This window comes from Thunnus maccoyii, chromosome 23, assembly GCF_910596095.1.
Source record: "Thunnus maccoyii chromosome 23, fThuMac1.1, whole genome shotgun sequence".
NCBI lineage: Eukaryota > Metazoa > Chordata > Actinopteri > Scombriformes > Scombridae > Thunnus > Thunnus maccoyii.
In genome coordinates this window covers 25,810,131-25,830,426 of record NC_056555.1, presented here as the reverse complement: position 1 = coordinate 25,830,426, position 20,296 = coordinate 25,810,131, and the positions used below count along the sequence as shown (strand labels likewise).

General features: G+C 42.8%; 2 protein-coding genes across 2 annotated transcripts in view; both read right to left on the bottom strand.

The window, feature by feature from the left end:
* LOC121891173 (potassium voltage-gated channel subfamily D member 2-like) overlaps positions 1 to 8,726 on the bottom strand; it is an 83,980-nt gene extending 75,254 nt beyond the window's left edge. The window contains exons 1-4 of the mRNA XM_042403958.1: positions 8,515 to 8,726; positions 8,010 to 8,103; positions 4,823 to 6,161; positions 1,116 to 4,017 (exon numbers count right to left, since the gene is read on the bottom strand). Coding sequence (XP_042259892.1) covers positions 1,116 to 2,227 — 1,112 coding nt within the window. The 5' untranslated portion in view covers positions 2,228 to 4,017; positions 4,823 to 6,161; positions 8,010 to 8,103; positions 8,515 to 8,726. The remainder of the gene's footprint in view (positions 1 to 1,115; positions 4,018 to 4,822; positions 6,162 to 8,009; positions 8,104 to 8,514) is intronic.
* A 7,827-nt stretch (positions 8,727 to 16,553) lies between these two features.
* On the bottom strand, positions 16,554 to 18,176 carry LOC121891263 (ecto-ADP-ribosyltransferase 5-like). The gene is made up of 2 exons (XM_042404089.1): positions 18,144 to 18,176; positions 16,554 to 17,403 (listed from the first exon to the last, which is right to left on the bottom strand). Exons 1-2 carry the CDS (start codon positions 18,174 to 18,176, stop codon positions 16,702 to 16,704), a joined length of 735 nt encoding a protein of 244 aa, XP_042260023.1. The 3' UTR covers positions 16,554 to 16,701.
* Between the last annotated feature and the right edge of the window lie 2,120 nt (positions 18,177 to 20,296).

The following is a 20,296-nucleotide window of genomic DNA, read 5'->3' as shown; positions in this document are numbered from 1 at the left end:
TAGTGTGTGTGTGTGTGTGTTAGTGTGTTAGTGTGTGTGTGTGTTAGTGTGTGTGTGTGTGTGTGTGTGTTAGTGTGTGTTAGTGTGTGTGTGTGTGTGTTAGTGTGTGTGTTAGTGTGTGTTAGTGTGTGTGTGTTAGTGTGTGTGTTAGTGTGTGTGTTAGTGTGTGTTAGTGTGTGTGTTAGTGTGTGTGTGTGTGTGTTAGTGTGTGTGTTAGTGTGTGTTAGTGTGTGTGTTAGTGTGTGTTAGTGTGTGTGTGTGTGTGTTAGTGTGTGTGTTGGTGTGTGTGTTAGTGTGTGTGTGTGTGTTAGTGTGTGTGTGTGTGTGTGTGTGTGTTAGTGTGTGTGTGTGTGTGTGTGTGTGTGTGTTAGTGTGTGTGTGTGTGTGTGTGTGTGTGTGTTAGTGTGTGTGTTAGTGTGTGTTAGTGTGTGTTAGTGTGTGTGTGTGTGTTCTGAACACAGCATGAACTAGTTTACGTCCAAACAGCAGTCATCACACCTTCTACAGTTAAACCTGAAAAGAAAACGAGACGCTTGTTGTGAAATGAACAAAAGATAAAACCTGCTGAGAGATTTTAATGAACAAACTTCGATCTGTTTCGCTGCGAGGAAACAGTTTGTGAGCTTTATCCTCATCTTCCAACATTATATTTATCGAGCGTTTGTGCCTCAGATGTGACTGTTAGAAGATGAAAGTCTGAAGAACGAGACGGTGATTCTAACTGTGAGGAAACGCTGAACCTCCAACATGAACTTCATGTGTTTAATGAGAGCAGAGGAGCTGATTGGTTTCAGCACCACGGACAGCGAAGCGTCACGACAACAGCATCAGGTTCAATCCTGCGTCTGATCTGATCCTCACTGAGAACATTCAACAACCCAGAGCTTTCACTCGCTGCTCAACACTTCCTGCAAACATCTCAAACATATTGAGACTAAAAAGCCGAGAACACAGAAGACGGGCTTCTCTCCTCCAGATGTTCACAGATGTTCACACATTCAACTGAACTTCTCAGCAGTTTGAACAAGTTTTGCTTCCATGTTTCAAACTTTTGAGGAGTTTCAGAAGCAGCTCAACACACACACATACACGCGCGCGCGCTCAGCATCACCTACCCCAGTGTTGTCATGGTGACGATGGTGTACCAGAAGGCGGCGGGGATGCTGGTGAACTTGCTGCCGCTGGATCCTTTCTCTGCGTAGAACATGACGGTGGCGAAGATGATGATGGCCATGGTGAGGGAGAAGAGGAGGAAGCCGAGCTCTGACGCGCAGCTCTTCAGCGTGTAGCCCAGGATGCGAAGTCCCGCGGAGTGCCGCGAGAATTTGAAAATCCGAAACACCCTGAAGACGCGCAGAGTGACGAAGGCGCCGCTCACGTCCTCGTTGTCCGTCATGACGAGGCCGATGTAGTACGGCATGATGGCCACCACGTCGATGATGCTCATCACACTCTTCACGAACTTGTAGCGGCTTGGCGCGGCGAGCATGCGCAGCAGGTACTCCACCGTGAAGATCATGACGCACGCGGTGTCCAGGCAGAAGAAAGCCAGCGCGTACCGCTCCCCGCACGACAGCTCCTTGACGCGGTTCGGCGCGGAGCCGCACGGGACCGTCTCCACCACGTTGGCGAGCACCGACACCGCGATGAAGAAGCCAGTGACGTAGTAGAAGACCAGCGCCATGGTGCTGGTATGCGGGTTCTCAAAGGCGCGCCACATTGTCTCCCGGAAACTCATGTCCGGCGAGACCAGGTCGTTGGTCTGGTCGCTCTCCTCGTCGTCCTGGATCCGTTCCTGGTTCTCCCGTCGCCGGTCTTTGTAGTCCTCGTAGCAGCAGTCCCCGATGATCTCCGGGATGATGCCGAAGAACGCCAGCTCCTCATCGTACGCGGAGATGCACTCCTGCCGCGCGTAGTGCAGCTTCCCGGTGCGGTAGAAGTTCAGGATGTGCCGGAAGATGTCCGGGTCGCGGTCGAAGAAGTACTCGCTGGTCTCCTCGTGGAAGAAGAAGTCCCGCTCCGAGCTGCCCAGCAGGGTGTCCGGGTACCGCTCCAGAGTGTCCCGCCACGTCTGGAACTTTGTGCCGCTCACGTTCAGCACGATCAGCCCGTCCTGCCCGCGCTGCTTCTGCTTCGGGGGAACCGGCATGGGCGCGCTGGCCACCGGCATCCAGCCGATGGCCGCCGCGCGGGCGAACGGCAGCCACGCCGCCACTCCTGCTGCCATGCTGCCCGGTCCTGGAGCAGCCCGGTCCTGGAGGTCCTGGAGGAGCCCGGTGGGTCCTGGAGCTGTACAGAAGCGCGTTAGAGGAGGATTCACGGAGCCGCGGAGCGACGGGAGGACATGTGGAGACGAAACACAGAGAAACAGGCAACAGATGGAACCAAAGCGACTCTCTCCAGAAGAAAAATAGATTTTACGCACGAAATCGTAAAATCGAAACTGCAGCAAAGTCACCTCAAAAAAACAGCCCAAAACAAAGAAATCCACATGTGAGCAGTGCGAGCTCAGCAGCTGTTTGTGTGTTTGAGAAGCAGAAAAACTGAATAAACTCTCCACAGGCAGAAACACTCCGAGGCTTCAGTAGTCAGATAAGATCCGGTTCATAGAGCCGTTCCTCGGCGTGTTGTCGGTACTTTTTCTCCTCACTAGTCGGTGTTTCCTCCGACAGCAACAAGTTCAGCAGCGTCCGGATAATCCCGCGCTCCTCACCGGGACGCAGAGCTGGCACCGAGCCGCCGCAGGCATGCCCTCCCTCCGGGTCTCCCCGGCAGAGTCTCCCGGTCCCCAAACTGCTCCCGCGGTGAACAGCGACACGAGAGAGAGAGAGAGAGAGACAGAGAGAGAGAGAGGGAGAGAGAGAGGGAGAGAGAGAGAGCTCCGCCGCTCCGGCAGCCGCGCTGATCCACACTGAGCCGAACCGAACCGCAGCGGAGGAGAGAAGATGTTCGCGGCTCGTTCTGTGGTCACACAGGTGCTGCTGAGAGAAGAGCGGAAACCCACGTTACTCCCTCTCTCTCTCTTCACTCTCTCCTCCCCTCTCCCCGCTCTCTCCCCTCCCTCTCTCTCTCTCTCTCTCTCTCTCTCTCTGTTGGGGGCGTGTCGGCGGTGAAGCCCCGCGGATCACACCGAGCTCTCCGCCGCTTTACGCGCCGCAGCGCCGCGTCAGGAAGCGGCCTGCCGCGCTCAGGGTTAATGAGTGTGTGTGTCTGCGGGACGGGCGGTGATTATGTGTCTGTGTGTGTGTGTTTGATAATCAGCTGCGGGCGGTGACAACACACACGCAGGGCCGCGCGCCCGCGAGGTGGAGACAGGTCGCGCGCAGAGGTCCGTGTTGAAGGTTTAAATCATCATCAGGAAGAAGAAAAGAAATCTGTTTATATCTGATGAGGAATTAATCTGAATGAGGTTCTTAATTGCTCCACTTAATAACATTTAATGTTATTAATTATGTTAATAGTTTTTTTATTATTAAAAAGGAGAAAAATGGAGATTTACAGAGGAGATGTGCTGCTGTAGGAGACAAAAAAGTTTAATTTCACTTTGATGCTAAAAGAACAAATGTGCAACACTATCAGACTGTTATAATGAAACCAGAGAGTTTATTATATATTTCATATCTAGTGAAGATCCAGGTGTGTTTTCTCTGCTGCTTCTTTCTGATCTGCAGTCGCTGAGCGTCTCTTTATCTTCCTCCCACATCAGTGAAACTGTGCTCATCAATATTGAAAGGCTTCTTCTTCTTCTTCTTCTTCTTCTTCTTCTTCTTCTTCTCTCAGGAGACTCAGACCTGAATCCTTCACACCTCTCTGACACAAACACAGTGTCGACACAGTATTTGTTTCCCTGCAGAGACGCCGGACTCTCTTCTGTCTGACAGTCAGGAAGCTTCAACCAGAGGAAACATCTTCATCCTCACTTCTAAAGATCCTGTTTCACAGCAGCCGGGCGTTTGGGGACGTTTTCTGCCCTGGGTCTTGCCTCTCAGGATACGGCCTGCCTTTACTGTACGAGACCTGCAGACAAAACTCAGGGCTAAAAATACACTCAGACTTTAATTGCATGTTTTACAGGAGAAGATAATTTAAAGATTTTTAAGATTTAATCATTTGTGCGCGTGGATTACTTAATTAGTGCTTGTGATTGATCTATTAGAGGGCAGCAGACACTTTCCCCGTAACATCAGTCACTTCTTGATGTGCTGACGTGTGTTGAATGAAGAGTAAAACTTGTTTGATTTACGTCAGTTTGCAGCAGCTTTGAACCCCTGAAGCTCAGTTTTAATGACCTGGATGACGTCTGCAGGAACAGCCAAAGTTTTTACAGCCAAAAAGTCAAAAATATCTCATGTCTGTAACGTTTTAATAAGAAACCTGGTGGCAGAAACACGCTGCCGCAGTTCTCACCATGAAAAATTATAATTATAATGAAAGATGTGAAGATTTGACATTCACACATAATCAATTCAATATTTTATTGCCATTTCAACAAGCTGATTGGAATTTGGTGCAGTGCAGCTCAGAATACAACACAGTTCATGGAAACATATAAAACTTCTTCTATAACCAACAATGATGAAAAGTAAAAAGGTAAAAATAAAAGAGTGAAACATTTCTTCTCAGTCGTCACAGATTAAAAGTTCATATTATACTTTACATGAAGGGTCATTAAGAGTTCTGAATATGAATTACAACAGGATATGTTCTGTTTTTATATCTACTGGTTTTGGTACTGATGGAGCGCCATCTTCTCTCTGATGGGAGTCCGATCCGAGACGGGTCAGAGGTCACTCTGAGGGCTTTGTGTCGGATACTAACTAACCTGGTCTCTATGTTCCCTCCAGATGTGTCCTGTGCTGTTGTGTTCCTGTACCAGACAGTGATGGAGAACATCAGAACGTCTCCACCGCTGCCTCAGAAGAAAACCTGAACCTCTTCAGTTGTCACAGAGATAATCTCTGATGACGTTTCATGATTATAGTGTTTGAATTTAAAGTTCTCCACCTTTTCACCCACTTCACCGTTTATCTCCATGAGCTTCAGCTCGTTCCCGACAGTCTAGAAGCATCTCTGAGGTTTTACACCTTCCTCCTGTTTACTGACTCGTCGTTTCCTGATCAGACGGCGAGCGGAGTGTCGTCAGCAAACGTTGTGATTTTGACGGGTCAGAGTTTGATGTACAGTCTGAGGAGCGTTCTCTGTTCTGGGTTTGGAGAACATATTCCTGATTTTTACCACTTGTGTTCTATTATATAAAAGTAATAATAATAATATCCAGCAGTTTTCAGGGAAGGATTGTGTTGAAGGCTTTACTGTAGTCCACGAGCAGGACCTGGCACCGGTAGCAGGACCCTCTAGATGTAGAAGGTCCTGCTGTTTACCCTGTTAGTAAACTGACGTGGGTCTAGATCTGCATTAGAGACGTCTACAGACCAGCCTCTCAACACCTTCATCAAGTTAAAGCCTGTAGTCATTCAAACCACTGACACTGGGTTTACTGGAAACCAGTTCTATCACAGCCGACTTAAGACAAGATGGAACTTTGCAGGCTGTGAGAGACCAGTTGAAGATGTAAATACAGGAGCTAGTAGGTTAGAACTGTACTTCAGGGTGTCTGGTGAAACCTGGTCTGACCCAGTTTAGTTTAACAGAGACCTGATGACAGCTGGACCAGTAGGACCAGTAAGACCAGTAGGACCAATAACGTGTATTCAGTCTGTCGGGAGGTTGATCTTCATCTCTGACGCATCGCTCTGCTATCGTTACTGTTCCTCCAGTTTATCGCTTTATTCAGATTTTCCTTCCTTCACGGCTTCTTCTGGCTCTAAAAACGCATTTTTACCTTCATGCACATGAATTTAAACCAGATGTTAAATGAATTCTGCTGAATAATATTATTGCAATAACAAGGAAAAGATCATTTTCTGCAGTCAGGTTGGATGAAGTTTTGTTGACAGTTGGCGGGATGTTTTCTGGGAGCTCAGCAGTCGTCTCTGCTGGTCTGCAGCTGCTCGCAGAGACGCTCGGGGACGCCGGGTTTGATGTCGCAGCTCTCACAATGAGCCGGATTTTTTCCCCCCCCAGAAGGCCGCGGGACACATCTTCAGTCAGTCGGAGAAGATCCAGCGAGTTTCCTCCAAATCCCCCGACGGCCTCTTCTGCTGCTGACACAGAAAACCTTCCTCAACAATAAAAAACCACCTTGAAACGAGGCTGCGGGTCGATTATTAAAGAGAGAAACTCGATGCAGAGCTGCTGATGTTTGGCCTTCGACTAAAACTCAACATCTGCACACGAGATTTATTTATTCAGACGATGAAGCAGACGTTTAAATAATGAACTAATTAAACACTAACATGTTTTATTTAAACGTATAAGAAGTATTTAAAGGTCATTTCTAGGACACGATGAATAATAAATAAACTCAAGTTTTCACTACATTACACTACACCGGCCTAAAAATAATGTGTAAAAATATCACATTTACAGTTTTTAACAATATTACTCACAAACATTTCTCAGTAAACTGGATTTAACAGCCAGCAGCAAACATCTGTGTGTGTTTAATCTCTTACATACTGTCAGAACTGATGAGTTTATGTTCAGAAGCCAAACTGAACAATAAATGACTGTAAGTTAGAAGCAGTTTGTTGTGTTCTGCTACATCAACAGTTCATCTTAATAAAAGATAGAAAGAACCAATCACAGCTGGTTCCCACTGCAGCAGGTAACCTGCTCAGGTGTTTAGTTTGTCTTGTCCTCCTCCCCGTCCTCGCTGTCCTCCCTCCGTCTTTACATATTAATCCCTCGCTCCTGCAGAGAGATAAGAACTTCCTCCTCCGTCTGTCTCTACGAGACTGAAACTAGCTGCTCGTCTCTCTCTGAGATTATCTCACTTCACACTTCTTAATTACAAACTCACACTTCAATTATCCACACTGAGACTCTCTGACCTTCACTCAGAGAGAGAGAGAAGCTGAGAGTGGATCTGATCCACTGCAAAACCGAAGAAACACAACAGTCAGTTTACAGAATGTGGTGTAAATGATGGTGTTTAGCACACAGCTGCTTTATGCACCCCCCCCCCCAAAAAAACAAACAAACAAACAAACAAACAAGAAAACCGAAACATAAACCTTAAAAATCAGAATGAAACCAACACAGCGATGCTCAATGTGAGAAACTTGCATGAAACTTCACATTTACAGCGTCTGTTTCTGTCTTCTGACGCTTACAAATAGAAATTTAGTGCAATGATAAAAACTGTCGGAGCTGAGTTGTGTCTTCTTAAAGTTTGCTGTTAGAATTTGATATTTTGACCAATGTAAAGGAAAACTGAATAACAGGTTATCATTTGATGTATTTCTTAAATATATCATACATGTTTCAGACAGTGTTTAAGTTCAGTTTAGTGTTAGTTTGTGTGTGCTGTGTCTATTCTAAACTTAGTTCTTTGCTGTGTAAGATGAGGCAGTTGTGTGTTTAACAGTTAAGTTTATTCTGTTATACCTTTACCTGAGCCAGTGATAAGATAAACTGTAGTTATGTAGATGTTTATGTGTAAAACTGATCAGCTTTAGAGGATAGTGTGGTTTGTCCTTAATTTAATATAGTAGTAATGTTATTTTGTGATGCTACTTGGTGCTTATGTACTGTCATATATGGTGGTGAAGAAAGTCTGTTCCTAGGTTAGCTGAACTTTTGACTTATGTTTCTATCTGAGGGTTGCTGACCTGTAAGGTTAGTAAACAGATGTCTTAAATCCTGTACGAGCAGTATTTAAGGGACTGGTTAACCTTTCAGACAAAGTAAAGATAGCTAGGTGGTATCTTTGTCTCCAGAACTATGATGCTTTATACTTCTGATTGTATTATTTGATTACACTATTTCATAACCTGACAATGCTCTCTTTGTGTGTTTATTGAGTGATCAGCAATTTCCCATTACAGACCTCACACCTGAGGGCTGCTGGTCTGTCAGCCAATGAGAAGAGAGAACCAGTTTATTACCTGCAAGGACCAAGTGGACCAGATCAGCTGATGAACCTCCACCAGACCGGAGGGAAAGATGTCCAGGATGATCCTGACATGTGGATCAAGTGTTCTGGTTGTGTTGGGAGTGAAGAGTAGTGAAAAAGTCAAGTTCAGAGAGACTGTGTGTTGACCTTTAACCTTCAGACTCAGACGATGATAAAATCCATCTGAAGAACCGTCTGAAGCTTCAGAGATGCATCGTAACTGCAGAATCACTTTATAATGTTCCAGCATCATCTTCATCACCAGACAGCCCACATGAAGAAGACTGTCGTGTTCATGCATCCATGAAACATGTAGAACATTTATGAACATTCATAGAAACGCTCTTAACTTCTCACTTCTTCTTCAAGAAACGAGTTCTTAATAATAATAATGATCAGTTTCTGTTTTCTGTCCAGACAGATGAATCTTCTGTCTGTAATCTGAGCTGTTGATCCAGTTTCAGATCATCGGACGTGAAGCAGGTTGATAAACTCACCCGTCAGATAAAGTGACCTGATTTCATCCTCTCAGAGTCTCACTGAGCTCCGAAAAACTGCTGAATCATCTGTTTCACGCTGTCGTCTGATTGGCCGAGAGGAAGGAAAGAGTTTTTCAGGTTTCATTAAAGAGCACTCGGTCTGTCTGACGCTGTCGGACTGATGCGTCCAATGACAGCAGAGGAGGACGTAAATAAATAAAAACCAAACAGGGAACTTTTCCTCCTGAAGTTTAACACTTCAGAGCAAATTTACTATCAAAAACTGTTTACTGAGACTACAGATGTGTTGTTCAGTGACTCTGCAGCTTTATAGTGAGTTTCAGCTCATTGTTTATCTGTTCTGGTTCACTCTCAGCGTCTCATAGCGTCGCCGCTGTTCACTACCTGCTAACAGTTAGCTGTAGACTAGCTGGTGAACATAGTGGAGCATTTAGCAGCTACAGAGCCAGATGTTTCCCTCAGGAGCTGGTGGAGAGCAGAAACACGACTCCACATGAATGATAACGTTGCTCCGTAAATAAGCAGCTGTTTGCTAACAAGTTCAAAATCACATAACCTCGTTGATTAAGATTAATACAACGTCAGTGAGATTGATTTTCAGACATCTTCCTGTCGTTCATCGATCGCCTCGTTCACTTCGCTCACAGTTCAATCTGATCGACCTCTGACCTGTGAAACACACACGCCGCCTCGTGTCCGGCCAATTACAGAGAGAGGCGGGACCGGGAGCTGCCAATCACAGGTATTGATCGTGTTTGTAGAGTTTACCTGCAGGCTGAAATCGTCCACACAGCAGAGAGACGCTGGAGATGTTATCCTGATGTTAGCGACCAACCAATCAGCAACTTCTCTCTACAAACACTGAGTCAGTCGTTCTGGTATCCGTCTTTACATTCAGGCTGCTAATAAGTGTGCTGGTGGTCATTATGGAAATTATTGCTCCACTAATAAGATTTGGAGACTGATACTTTATTTCTGCTGTGTGGGTGCTGATTGACAGCTGTGATTGACAGCTGGCTCACAGTGAGTCACACTATTAGTTTAATGTTCCTGCTCAGTTAGCATAATTTAGCTAAAGTAGCTAACATTTATGAAACAAACCACAAACACTCAAATAAACGAGACAAACGTGTGAAGAAGACGAATCTGTGTGAGAAGAAAACGGTTTAAATTGAGTGAATCTTTCTCAAACACACACGGCTCAGACTCCCCATTAGCTCCGCAGGGATCCATCAATCAAACATATTGATTGACAGCTCAGAGCACACATAGAGACCCTCTATGCAGTGTATACACACACGCACACACACACGCACACACACACACACACACACACACACGCACACACACACACACACACACACACATGCACACGCACACACAGCATTGATCTGAGCTCCTCTGGGTTCTTTTTGTTCGGTGATTTAGTAGCAGAGTGAGACCTCCCGCCTTCAGCGTGAAGCTGCTCTGATGGACGAGACGAACTGCAGCAAAGACAGGAAATACATCAGTGTGTGTGTGTGTGTGTGTGTGTGTGTGTTAACTTGTATTTCTCATGTTGTGAGGACAACAGATGAATCTTTATATTTTAGGGTGAAGACTATTTACAGGTAAAGTTTCCAGTAACGTCTCCTTTGTGAGAACCAGTTTGAGTTTTAGACAATAAATCCTCCAAATTCAAGGATTCCAGTTTTTAATTTTCATTCAGAAAAGGTTTTTACTTTATAAATATAAATAAAACTGCAGCAAACTCAAACTTCTTCCTTTCTAGCTGAACTGTTGTTATTGATAAGAGTTTCCTGCACATTAAATCCAGATGTGTGGTTTGATCATGTGACTCCAGAAGGACACAGAGCAGCGTCTCTATCAGCAGTAATCAGCAGGACGACATCATCAGTCATCACTGTTAATCAATAATGATGTTTGATGATGTGACGGCGCTGTGGTTCAGCTCTGGTTAAAGATACTACTTCCTTAAAGTTAGACCAGCCCGGTTGCCGTGGCTACAGTAATAACCACAGGGTTAAAGGTTAGGGGACGATCGTGGTCGGAAACAGGAAATGAACAGCTGTCTCCGTCCTCCATCTGTCACATATATAAACGTCATCTGAACTGCAGTTACTGAGACCGCTAGATGGCAGCTGTCAATCAAACTAACGACAGACTGACGTGACGAGAAGACAGACAGGAATCCCACATGGATCCGTCCTCGGCCCACTCAGGTCACATAGACATAAGTCCTCCGATATTAGACAAACACACTTGTTCAAATTGAATTATCAGAACAAAATATTGTTTTATATTAATATATATATGTATAATATGTTTTTTATTTGTGATAACTATGAGTAGCAGCACTTCTGTAGTTTATTTAACAGTACTATTAAAATACTGTAATTATTCTGTGATTTATTTTTAAATGACTGTATTTAGTTTTACAGGCTTCTTTACTGATGTTTCCAAACTTTTCTTCTCTTCTGCTCTCGATGATTGGCAGCCTCACTAAAACCATTAATACTCCTCACAGTTTCTGCTGGATAAAACCATCAAAAACACATTTTTTTCTCCCAACAGTTGCATCAACACGAGGTTTGAAACATGTCGGAGGTCAGCCTGAGGCTTCACATGAAGTCTGAGCAGCTGCTCTCATCACGGCTCTGTTTTCTTCCTACATTTGCATTTATGATTCACTTTGAACTGGAATCTCTCTCAGAGTTCTTCTTTTCATTCTTCCATTTCCCAAAGAATCAACACAAAAAAAACATGCAGCCATGAGTCAAATGTTCTCCACAAAACACAGGAAGCGTCGACTCTGCTCGTCCTTCGGCTCAGTGACCTTCAAACTGATGAAAAACCTTCGTGTGTCGCAGTCGTCTTCACAAAAGGCTTTTTGTTTGCTGTGAGGAAGCTTTTATAAACCACTGATCTGAAGGAGAAGCTGCTTCTTACAGCCGTGATTTATTCATTCTGTAATGAGAGACGATTAATAAACTGAGAAGAGAAGCAGGAAATGTACTTTTTCATAGTTAACAGATTGTTTTGAAATGACTGAATAAATGAAACTTTTCTGTTTCACTCCACAGATTTATTATTTTTTATTTTTATCATTTCTCTCCTGTAACGTCTTCAGACTCATGATGAGCAAATCAATGCAGCAGAATCAGAAATATCTGTTTTATTCCTCACATCCCTCTTCTTTCTGGTCAAAACATGACACCTGCATTACCCACAATGCAACTGGTGATTGGAGAAACTGCTAGCCTGCCTTAGCACAAAGACTGGACGCAGGGTGAAACTGCTAGCCTAGATTAGCATGATGACTGGACACAGAGTGAAACTGCTAGCCTAGCTTAGCATGATGACTGGAAGCAGGTGGAAACTGCTAGCCTAGCTTAGCATGGTGACTGGAAGCAGAGTGAAACAGCTAGCCTTGCTTAGCATGATGACTGGACGCAGGAGGAAACTGCTAGCCTAGCTTAGCATGATAACTGGACGCAGAGCAAAACTGCTAGCCTAGCTTAGCATGAAGACTGGAAGCAGAGTGAAACTGCTAGCCTAGCTTAGCATGATGACTGGAAGCAGGGGGAAACTGCTAGCCTAGCTTAGCATGATGACTGGAAGCAGGGGGAAACTGCTAGCCTAGCTTCTCACAAGGACTAGAAGCAGGGGGAAGGTTGTCTCGGGTTAGAGGTGTGTCTCAGGTGAGTCAGATGTGTCTCAGGTGTGTCTGAGGTGTGTCTGAGGTGTGTCTCAGGTGTCTCAGGTGTGTCTCAGGTGTGTCAGGTGTGTCTCAGGTGTGTCAGGTGAGTCTGAGGTGTGTCTCAGGTGAGTCAGATGTGTCTCAGGTGAGTCAGATGTGTCTCAGGTGTGTCAGGTGTGTCTCAGGTGTGTCTCAGGTGTGTCTCAGGTGTCTCAGGTGAGTCAGATGTGTCTCAGGTGTCTCAGGTGTGTCTTAGGTGTGTCTCAGGTGTGTCTCAGGTGTGTCAGGTGTGTCTCAGGTGTGTCTCAGGTGACAGGTGTGTCTCAGGTGTGTCTGAGGTGTGTCTCAGGTGTCTCAGGTGTGTCAGGTGTGTCTCAGGTGTGTCAGGTGAGTCTGAGGTGTGTCTCAGGTGAGTCAGATGTGTCTCAGGTGTCTCAGGTGTGTGTCAGGTGTGTCTCAGGTGTGTCAGGTGTGTCTCAGGTGTGTCGGGTAATTAAACAGTTTGTTACAAACAGTGCAGCTGCAGGTCCGCAGGGAGGATGAACATTAATGAGGGATTAATGCAGTTTAATTGTTTCTGTCACTGTCAAATGATACAACAACCTCCTGACTGTGTGTGTGTGTGTGTGTGTGTATAATTAATATCTGAGTTCTAATTGCACCTGTAGGGAAAGTCTGTTATATGAAAATACAGATGAAGTCCTGCTGTGTCTCCTCTGATGTGAGCGAGCTGCTGCAGGACTGAGGACGACATCAGATTCTGACAAGAACAATGAAGATCAGATAATTTACAAAATATGATGTTAAAGGAAAATCTGATCTAAACCAACAATTAACTGATCTACTACATCAGGTGTGTCTTTAAATAATGAAAGTGGAGAATCCAACAGGTTCACATTCCCCAAAACTAAAGCACTTATTTACTGCAGCACTATATTTATATAACATTTCCATAAGATAATGAGATACAAGTAATGTCAGAGTGCAAAATACATAGTCTGACTGTTCCATCTCTAATACTACAGAGGATGAGTACATCCAGAATGCATCATAGAGTACAAAGTACATGCATGTCCTCATAACAGTAAATATATATGTATATATGTAAGGAAAAGTAGAAACATATACAGTACTGTGCAAAAGTTTTAGGCACTTTAGATGTTTAGATTCTTATCCATTATGCAATACCATCAGGGAGGCGTCTGATCGGTCCCAAACGTATTGATGACATGACGATGACCCCGAGCAGACAGCTAGAGTCATAAAGAACCATTTCCAGCAATGAGAAGAATGATGAGTCCTGCAGCAGATGGTTCGACCCCCACAGAGCCCTGATCTCAACATCATGGAGTCAATCTGGGATTAACACGAAGAAGCACCTGAGATGTTCTAAATAATAAATCCACAGAAGAAGATTCTTTCTCCAGGATGGTTACAACAACCTGCCTGCAAGTTACCATGAAAAACTGTTAAAGTGAACTGAGGAGAAGCTGCTCACAGCAAATATTGATTTACTTTCTGCTGTTTACTCAACTTTGTAACAAGTTCATTGATAAATTAAAACTATTCACAGCATTGTTTTTGAAAGCAGCCTCATGTACTGTATATGAGAAGTTAAAAAAAGAAATTAAAAGCTCTGGGTTTTAATGATGTGGCCATTAGGTGGTTAAATCCTGTCTTACTGATAGATATCAAACCCATTACTATTATTCATCAATGGCCTTAATTTGGCCTGTTATTGTGAGATATTTTATATGCTGATGATGCTGTATTTCTAGTAAAAGTTTGAAACGAGTTAGTGTGGTGTATTTTCATTAAAAGTCATTGGTGTGCTTAAAGACAATATTAAGCTATGCAGATTGATTTTATAAGTTTATAAGCAATAAGGGCTAGTGTGATACAATTTGTATTGGTGTAGTTATAATCTCATGAACCATATTTAATCACAATGTACGTATAGAGGCACGATAGAAGAATCATAATCATACACTGGAGAAATGTGAGTGTGTTTGTATTACATGTCACTTTGCTTGGGTCTGCTAAAGTCTTCACCTTTCAAAAATACTCTCTGGAGGAGATCAAGAAATAAGGGTGTAAAATGACTAGAATAACTTATAAAAAAATAAAAGGCCAGAAGACAACTTGGCAATAATGGTGTAAAATGATTCCCAATACTATAAAATCCAATAAAAATTGGATATAATCAGGTAGAATTGAATATGCCAGTACATATCCTCAAACACCTCAAAACCTGTTTTGAAGAGTTTTGACCAACAACGAGTGACGGAGATAAAAGTAACATAATAATTGGTCAAAAATTAGGGAGGGTGGATGATAAGGTGTGACCTAAGCCGACCCAAGGGAATAAAAACAATGCCCCAAAGAAAAAACCTTTGGAGCGATTTGGTTCTTTGTAAAAGTGCTGATTGCTCCCCTTTTTTTGCCGGCATTAAAGAACACTTTGCTGCTTGGACCTCTGACTCCCTTTTTATTTTCAAGAGAGAGTTTTTTGCTCTGGTACCTTTTTCTGCAACAATTTGATACAACATTAGCAGTTAACGAGAACTGAAGAAAGACCTTAAACACAAACTTGTATTTCTGACCAGTTGGTCTTGCTGTCAGGGAGACTTTCCTCCAGTTTGAGTTTTTATTTGAGTTTTAAAATACCAGTTCAGGACTGGGAGGTTGTCGTACATGTTAGAGTTTATCTACCTTTCATCCACTTTAACAGCCTATTAAATCTGTAAACTCCAGCTGAGCAGTCGCCAGATCAAACGTCTGCTCTTCTCCTTCATGTTGGCCGTCGCACTAAAAACATTATTAACATTATTATTCAGAGATAACAGAGGGCTCTGCAGCTGACTGTGTTTTGTGTACTTCTTCTGATCCAAACATTAGCAGAGAAACAAAGAGCTGCACTGAAGACCAAACCATATTTAAATAAATGAATCCTGTTGAGAGACGTTTCTCCCACAGCCAGGCGTCACCTCGAGAAGACCTACATTAATTAAGAATAAGACTTTTTTATGACCTTAAATTCTTAAAATGACTTTTGAAGGATCTGCAGGAACCCTGTTTTAAGATGAGTCGGAGCTGTTGGGTCACATAAGGAAATGAAGAGCAGTTAGATTTGCAGGTTTAATGAGCTGAAACAAACATAAAGCTCAGTGTTTATGGTGTAATATGGATCTAATGGCAGCAGAGGACTGAACATTATCTGATCTGTGTGTTTGTGTCGGAGCTGAATATGAATAAATAAAGCAGAGCGTGATGGAAGCTCCTTTGTGGATCTAATAGATGATTCTTTGAATATTCCTCCCTCATTTAAAACGTCCCTGGGACCAAATATTAATAAGTTTCTACCTCTGAAAATTAAAGCTCTAACTCACTGATGACGAACAACAATGAGGACGTTAATTTATTCGTCCTGAGCGGCTGAGGCTTCGACTCGCGCTTTGTTAACTGCCTGAGCATTAATTAATAACTCTGATAATGAAAACTGCATGTGAAGAAGCTTCTACTCATCAGGACTAACACACACAAACTAAATTAAACCGTAAATGAAACTACTGCAGGATGTTACTGCAGATTATATCTGAACCACTGAGAGACAGTTTGTCTCCAACGCCGACTGCTGCTGGACGTCAAATATCATCAAATATACGAACGTTTCTGTTTCAGGAAGGTTTCAGTCGGCAGTGACGGGTTTTCATTCACAGAAACAGACTCTCAGGGGTGAATTAACAAAGGATGTGTTGCTGCTGGTAGCTTTAATTTATAAAGCACAAAATCATAACAGAAGTTATCTCAGGGTACTTTTCACATAGAACAGGTCTAGACTGTACTTTCAACAATTCTCCGATTACCAACACTTGGTGACAGCAGCAAGAAAAACTCCCCTTAAACAGGAAGGAACCTTAAGCGGAGCCGGACTTTAGGTGGCGCCATCTGCCTCGACCAGTTGGGTTAGTTAGTTCAGGAAGGTCGATTGGAGAAAAACAGTCTAAATATATATATTTTATTTTTAAATCCTCCTGTGTTTGTTGGGAGGAGATGATGAAAACATACAGAACAGAAAAATAATCTCACAGTTTACATCATGAAGCCTTTTATTTCCATCTGATGCGTCTGAGCTGCTGCAGTCAGTCTGCAGGACGTCAAACAGCTGCTGGAAACTTTCCATCAACATCAACATGACTGAATGAGTTTCTGACTGTTTGTGTTTGTTTATTTGTTGTTGACGCTGCACACGTGTTAACATTCTTTATTTGGTCAGTTATGAGAATATTGAGTAGAATCAAAACAGCACAGATGCTCCTACATCTGATACTGTACACAGTAATAGATGATGTTGTGATGCATGATGATTGACTTCAGTACAGCTGTTGTAGAGATTTATAGATTTATTGATTGATTTATGACGTTTACAGAACAAAACTCATTTTATTGCATTTTCTCCATCAGTAGAAGAAAACTCTGCTCTCTCATTTGGGTGCAAGTTTGCAGTTTAGGTTACTTTTATCTTTTCGTTCACTCTTCAAAACAAAGACCTTCTCACAATCCTTCAGATTTTTAAATTTATTCCGACCTTTAATAATGTCAGTTATCTTGAATGTTTCATAGGGGGGGATAAGCACCTCTTCCTCCTCTGGAATCTCTGAATAATTCTTCAGGTAAGCTCCTGAACAGGTCTTAATTTCGAAGCAGGTCTTGCTACCAAAATGAGTAAGGCTTTTGTTGTAAGAGCTGGAGGCAAACGCACCAAACCGAATGATGTCGTTAACCTTGCCAGTGAATTCATGCCAGGTTCTTCGATAAGTAGTCTGACATTTTTGGCTTTTTTGGCTTTTTTTCACCTTTTGTATGGCAGTGGTCAGCCAAAAATGTAAAGAATGGAATGGGAAGGTGCTGCCATAGATGCTCCTACCGGTCCGGACTGCTTCATTGAATTCATCATAAATGTCGTTGGATGTATAGACACAGATTGCCTGCCGCTGGTTTTTGGTGAGATCCTTTGAGTATTTGTTTGAACATTTTTTTGCTTTTTCCCAGGCATCTTTAAATGTTCCCACAAACTCTTTTCTGAAATATTCTTTCTTGACCTTCTTCTTCATCTCCTTGTCGCAGCCATAGTACATGTCATCAACAGCATCAGGAGCCATGTTCAGTGGAAATGAGCTGGAGGTCTGGAGGGCAGAAGAAGGAAGGAACAGGTGATGTTACACAACAAAGGTTTTATGGTTTATTCAAACCAACTTATATAAAGTGCAGCAGTAAATACAGGTTGAAGGAAACGTAATGCAGTCTGAATGATGTTTTCTGTCAACATGATGAGAAAATGTTGATACTGAACGTGTCAATAAAACGTTGACTGATAACATGTTTTATTGTTTTGCAGACTAATATCAGCTGGTAGTGACACAGCAATATTTAGGTTTTTATGACTGTGGTTTATGGCACCTGGTTCAGGTCAGAGAAAGATCCTGGTCTCTGTTTAATACAGAGAGAAAGTTTATGAACAATGAAGTGAAAGCAGCATCTTTCACTAACTGTAACCAAACACTGAACACACAGGACTGAGGATGTGAACTCTGCACTTTGAGCGCTGGTTTAACAGTGTTTCTGTGTGTTTATCCTCCTCTACAGCTCTGCTCTCAAACATCATTCAAGCAGCCATTACATTTGTTACCACAATGGGAAAACTATTTCCTAGTATATAAAGACATTTAGTAGGAGACAGGGCTGGAACTGAGCTGACAACCAACTTGACTTCATGGAATAAAACAAGATGATACCGTCCACTCACAAGTTGGTTACATACAAACCTTAACGTTCAATACACTCAACAGGTTTGACTGATCAATCCTCTGTTGTATAAAGACAATAAAACTGAAGCTTAAGACTGTTAGCAGAATGTGTTACTCACCACAATGGGCAGGTCCCTGCGTGGAGTTTCCATGTTCTCCCCGTGTCTACGTGGGTCTCTGCTGGGTTCTCTGGTTTCCTCCTACCATCAAAGACATGTATGTTAGGGTTAATACTCCTGTCAGAGATCCTGACCAAGAAACCGGCAAAAAGACCTGGAGTTGATCCCCGGGCGCTGCTCTGTAGCTGCTCCTAGTGTGTGAGTGTAGGTTTAGTTAAATGCAGAGGATACATTTAGTTTCAATGTATGTGAATGATGAGAAATTACAATAAATAAATGTTAATATTAATCTTAAACCACCAGACAAGGACTGAAAGTCTTAAAGCAGCAAGTAGGACTAGAACTCCTCCAATGATCAGGTGGGAACGCTTCATCTCTAGACGCTCTTCAACGCTGGAGCTCTGACTTTGAAAAAAGCTTCTCGTGGTTTTTTTACCACAACATGAAGTTACACTTCAGATGTTGTTTCATCAATCAGAAAACACACAGCACATGTCTCGTTATTGTCAGGACTTTTTCTGATGTGTCTACAGATCTGTCACACATGATGTTGGAGTGGAAAGTAAATGTAAAAATGTCCCTCACTGTTAGCAGAATGTGTTACTCACCACACAATAGATGGGTGGCATAAGGGCTGTAAGTACTGTAGCAGCCATGATGATTGTGCAGGGCACTGCCATCTCTGCAGTCAGGAAAACAGCTGTACAACGTGAACATACACAAATAAAGAAGTGTGACATGCTGACTGCTGGTCAAAAGGTTTGGTTAGACAGCAGGTCCTTAATATTTCTACAGGACTCATGGTCGTCTCTTTTTATAAATACCATAGACACACAGCTCACCACGAAGCCACAGCTTGTCACCATAGTGACACACAAATACATAAAGTTTGTAAAAACGTTAAAACATAATGTTATTGCATAATAATGAACTCAATACATTGATAAATGAGGACATCTATTAGGTTCAGTTATTATTAAGTGAATCTGGTGTAAAATCCTGATCTTCATATTTGAAAGTATTTCATCGTTAGTGTGTCAAAGAGTTTTTACCTGTGTTGAACACTTGCTCTGAGATGCTGAGGAGGCAGGAAGAGCAGAGAGTCAGACTGCAGAGGTTTTATAGTCTGTCAGAGATGAGACGAACTCTCTGTGGTCACCATTTCACAGAAACTCTCTACGTGGAACCTCCCCTCCCCTCTCTCACTATATCTCATCTTTTCTGTTCCGCTTTTGTAAAAACTACAAATGAAGGTGTAAATAAAATGAATGTAGAGTTGAAATGGTTCACAACTCTACAGATTTGCTACAACTTATGTAGAATGCAGCCGTCCTCCCAAGAAAAACACAGTACAGGTCTTAAATTCAGTCGTTAAAAGTGACCTATAGTTACTTTTGACTGACAGACGCCATCTAGCATCATAGCACAGAGACAGCACTGGTGAAAGTCACAAATGACCTCCTAACTACATCGGACAAAGGATTTCCCTCCATACTTGTCCTGTTAGATCTTAGTGCCGCATTCGACACAATTGACCATCAAATCGTTTTGCAGAGACTGGAACATTTAATTGGCATTAAAGGAACTGCATTAAGCTGGTTTAAGTCCTATTTATCAGACTGATTTCAGTTTGTACATGTTAATGATGAATCCTCCATGAAGGCAAAAGTTAGACACGGAGTTCCACAAGGTTCTGTACTTGGACCAATTCTATTGACCTTGTATATGCTTCCTTTAGGTAATATTATTAGGAAACACTCCATAAATTTTCATTGTTATGCAGATGATACCCAATTATATTTATCAATGAAGCCTGATGAAACCAATCAGTTAAACAAACTCCAAACATGCCTTAATGACATAAAGACCTGAATGACCTGCAATTTTCTGCTACTAAACTCAGATAAAACTGAAGTTATTGTGCTTGGCCCTAAACACCTTAGAAACACATTATCTAATGATAAAGCTACTCTGGATGGCATTACCCTGGCCTCCAGCACCACCGTAAGGAATCTGGGAGTTATCTTTGATCAGGATATGTCCTTTAACTCCCACATAAATCAAATCTCAAGGACTGCCTTTTTTCACTTACGTAATATCACAAAAATCACATCCTGTCCCTAAAAGATGCAGAAAAACTAGTTCACGCATTT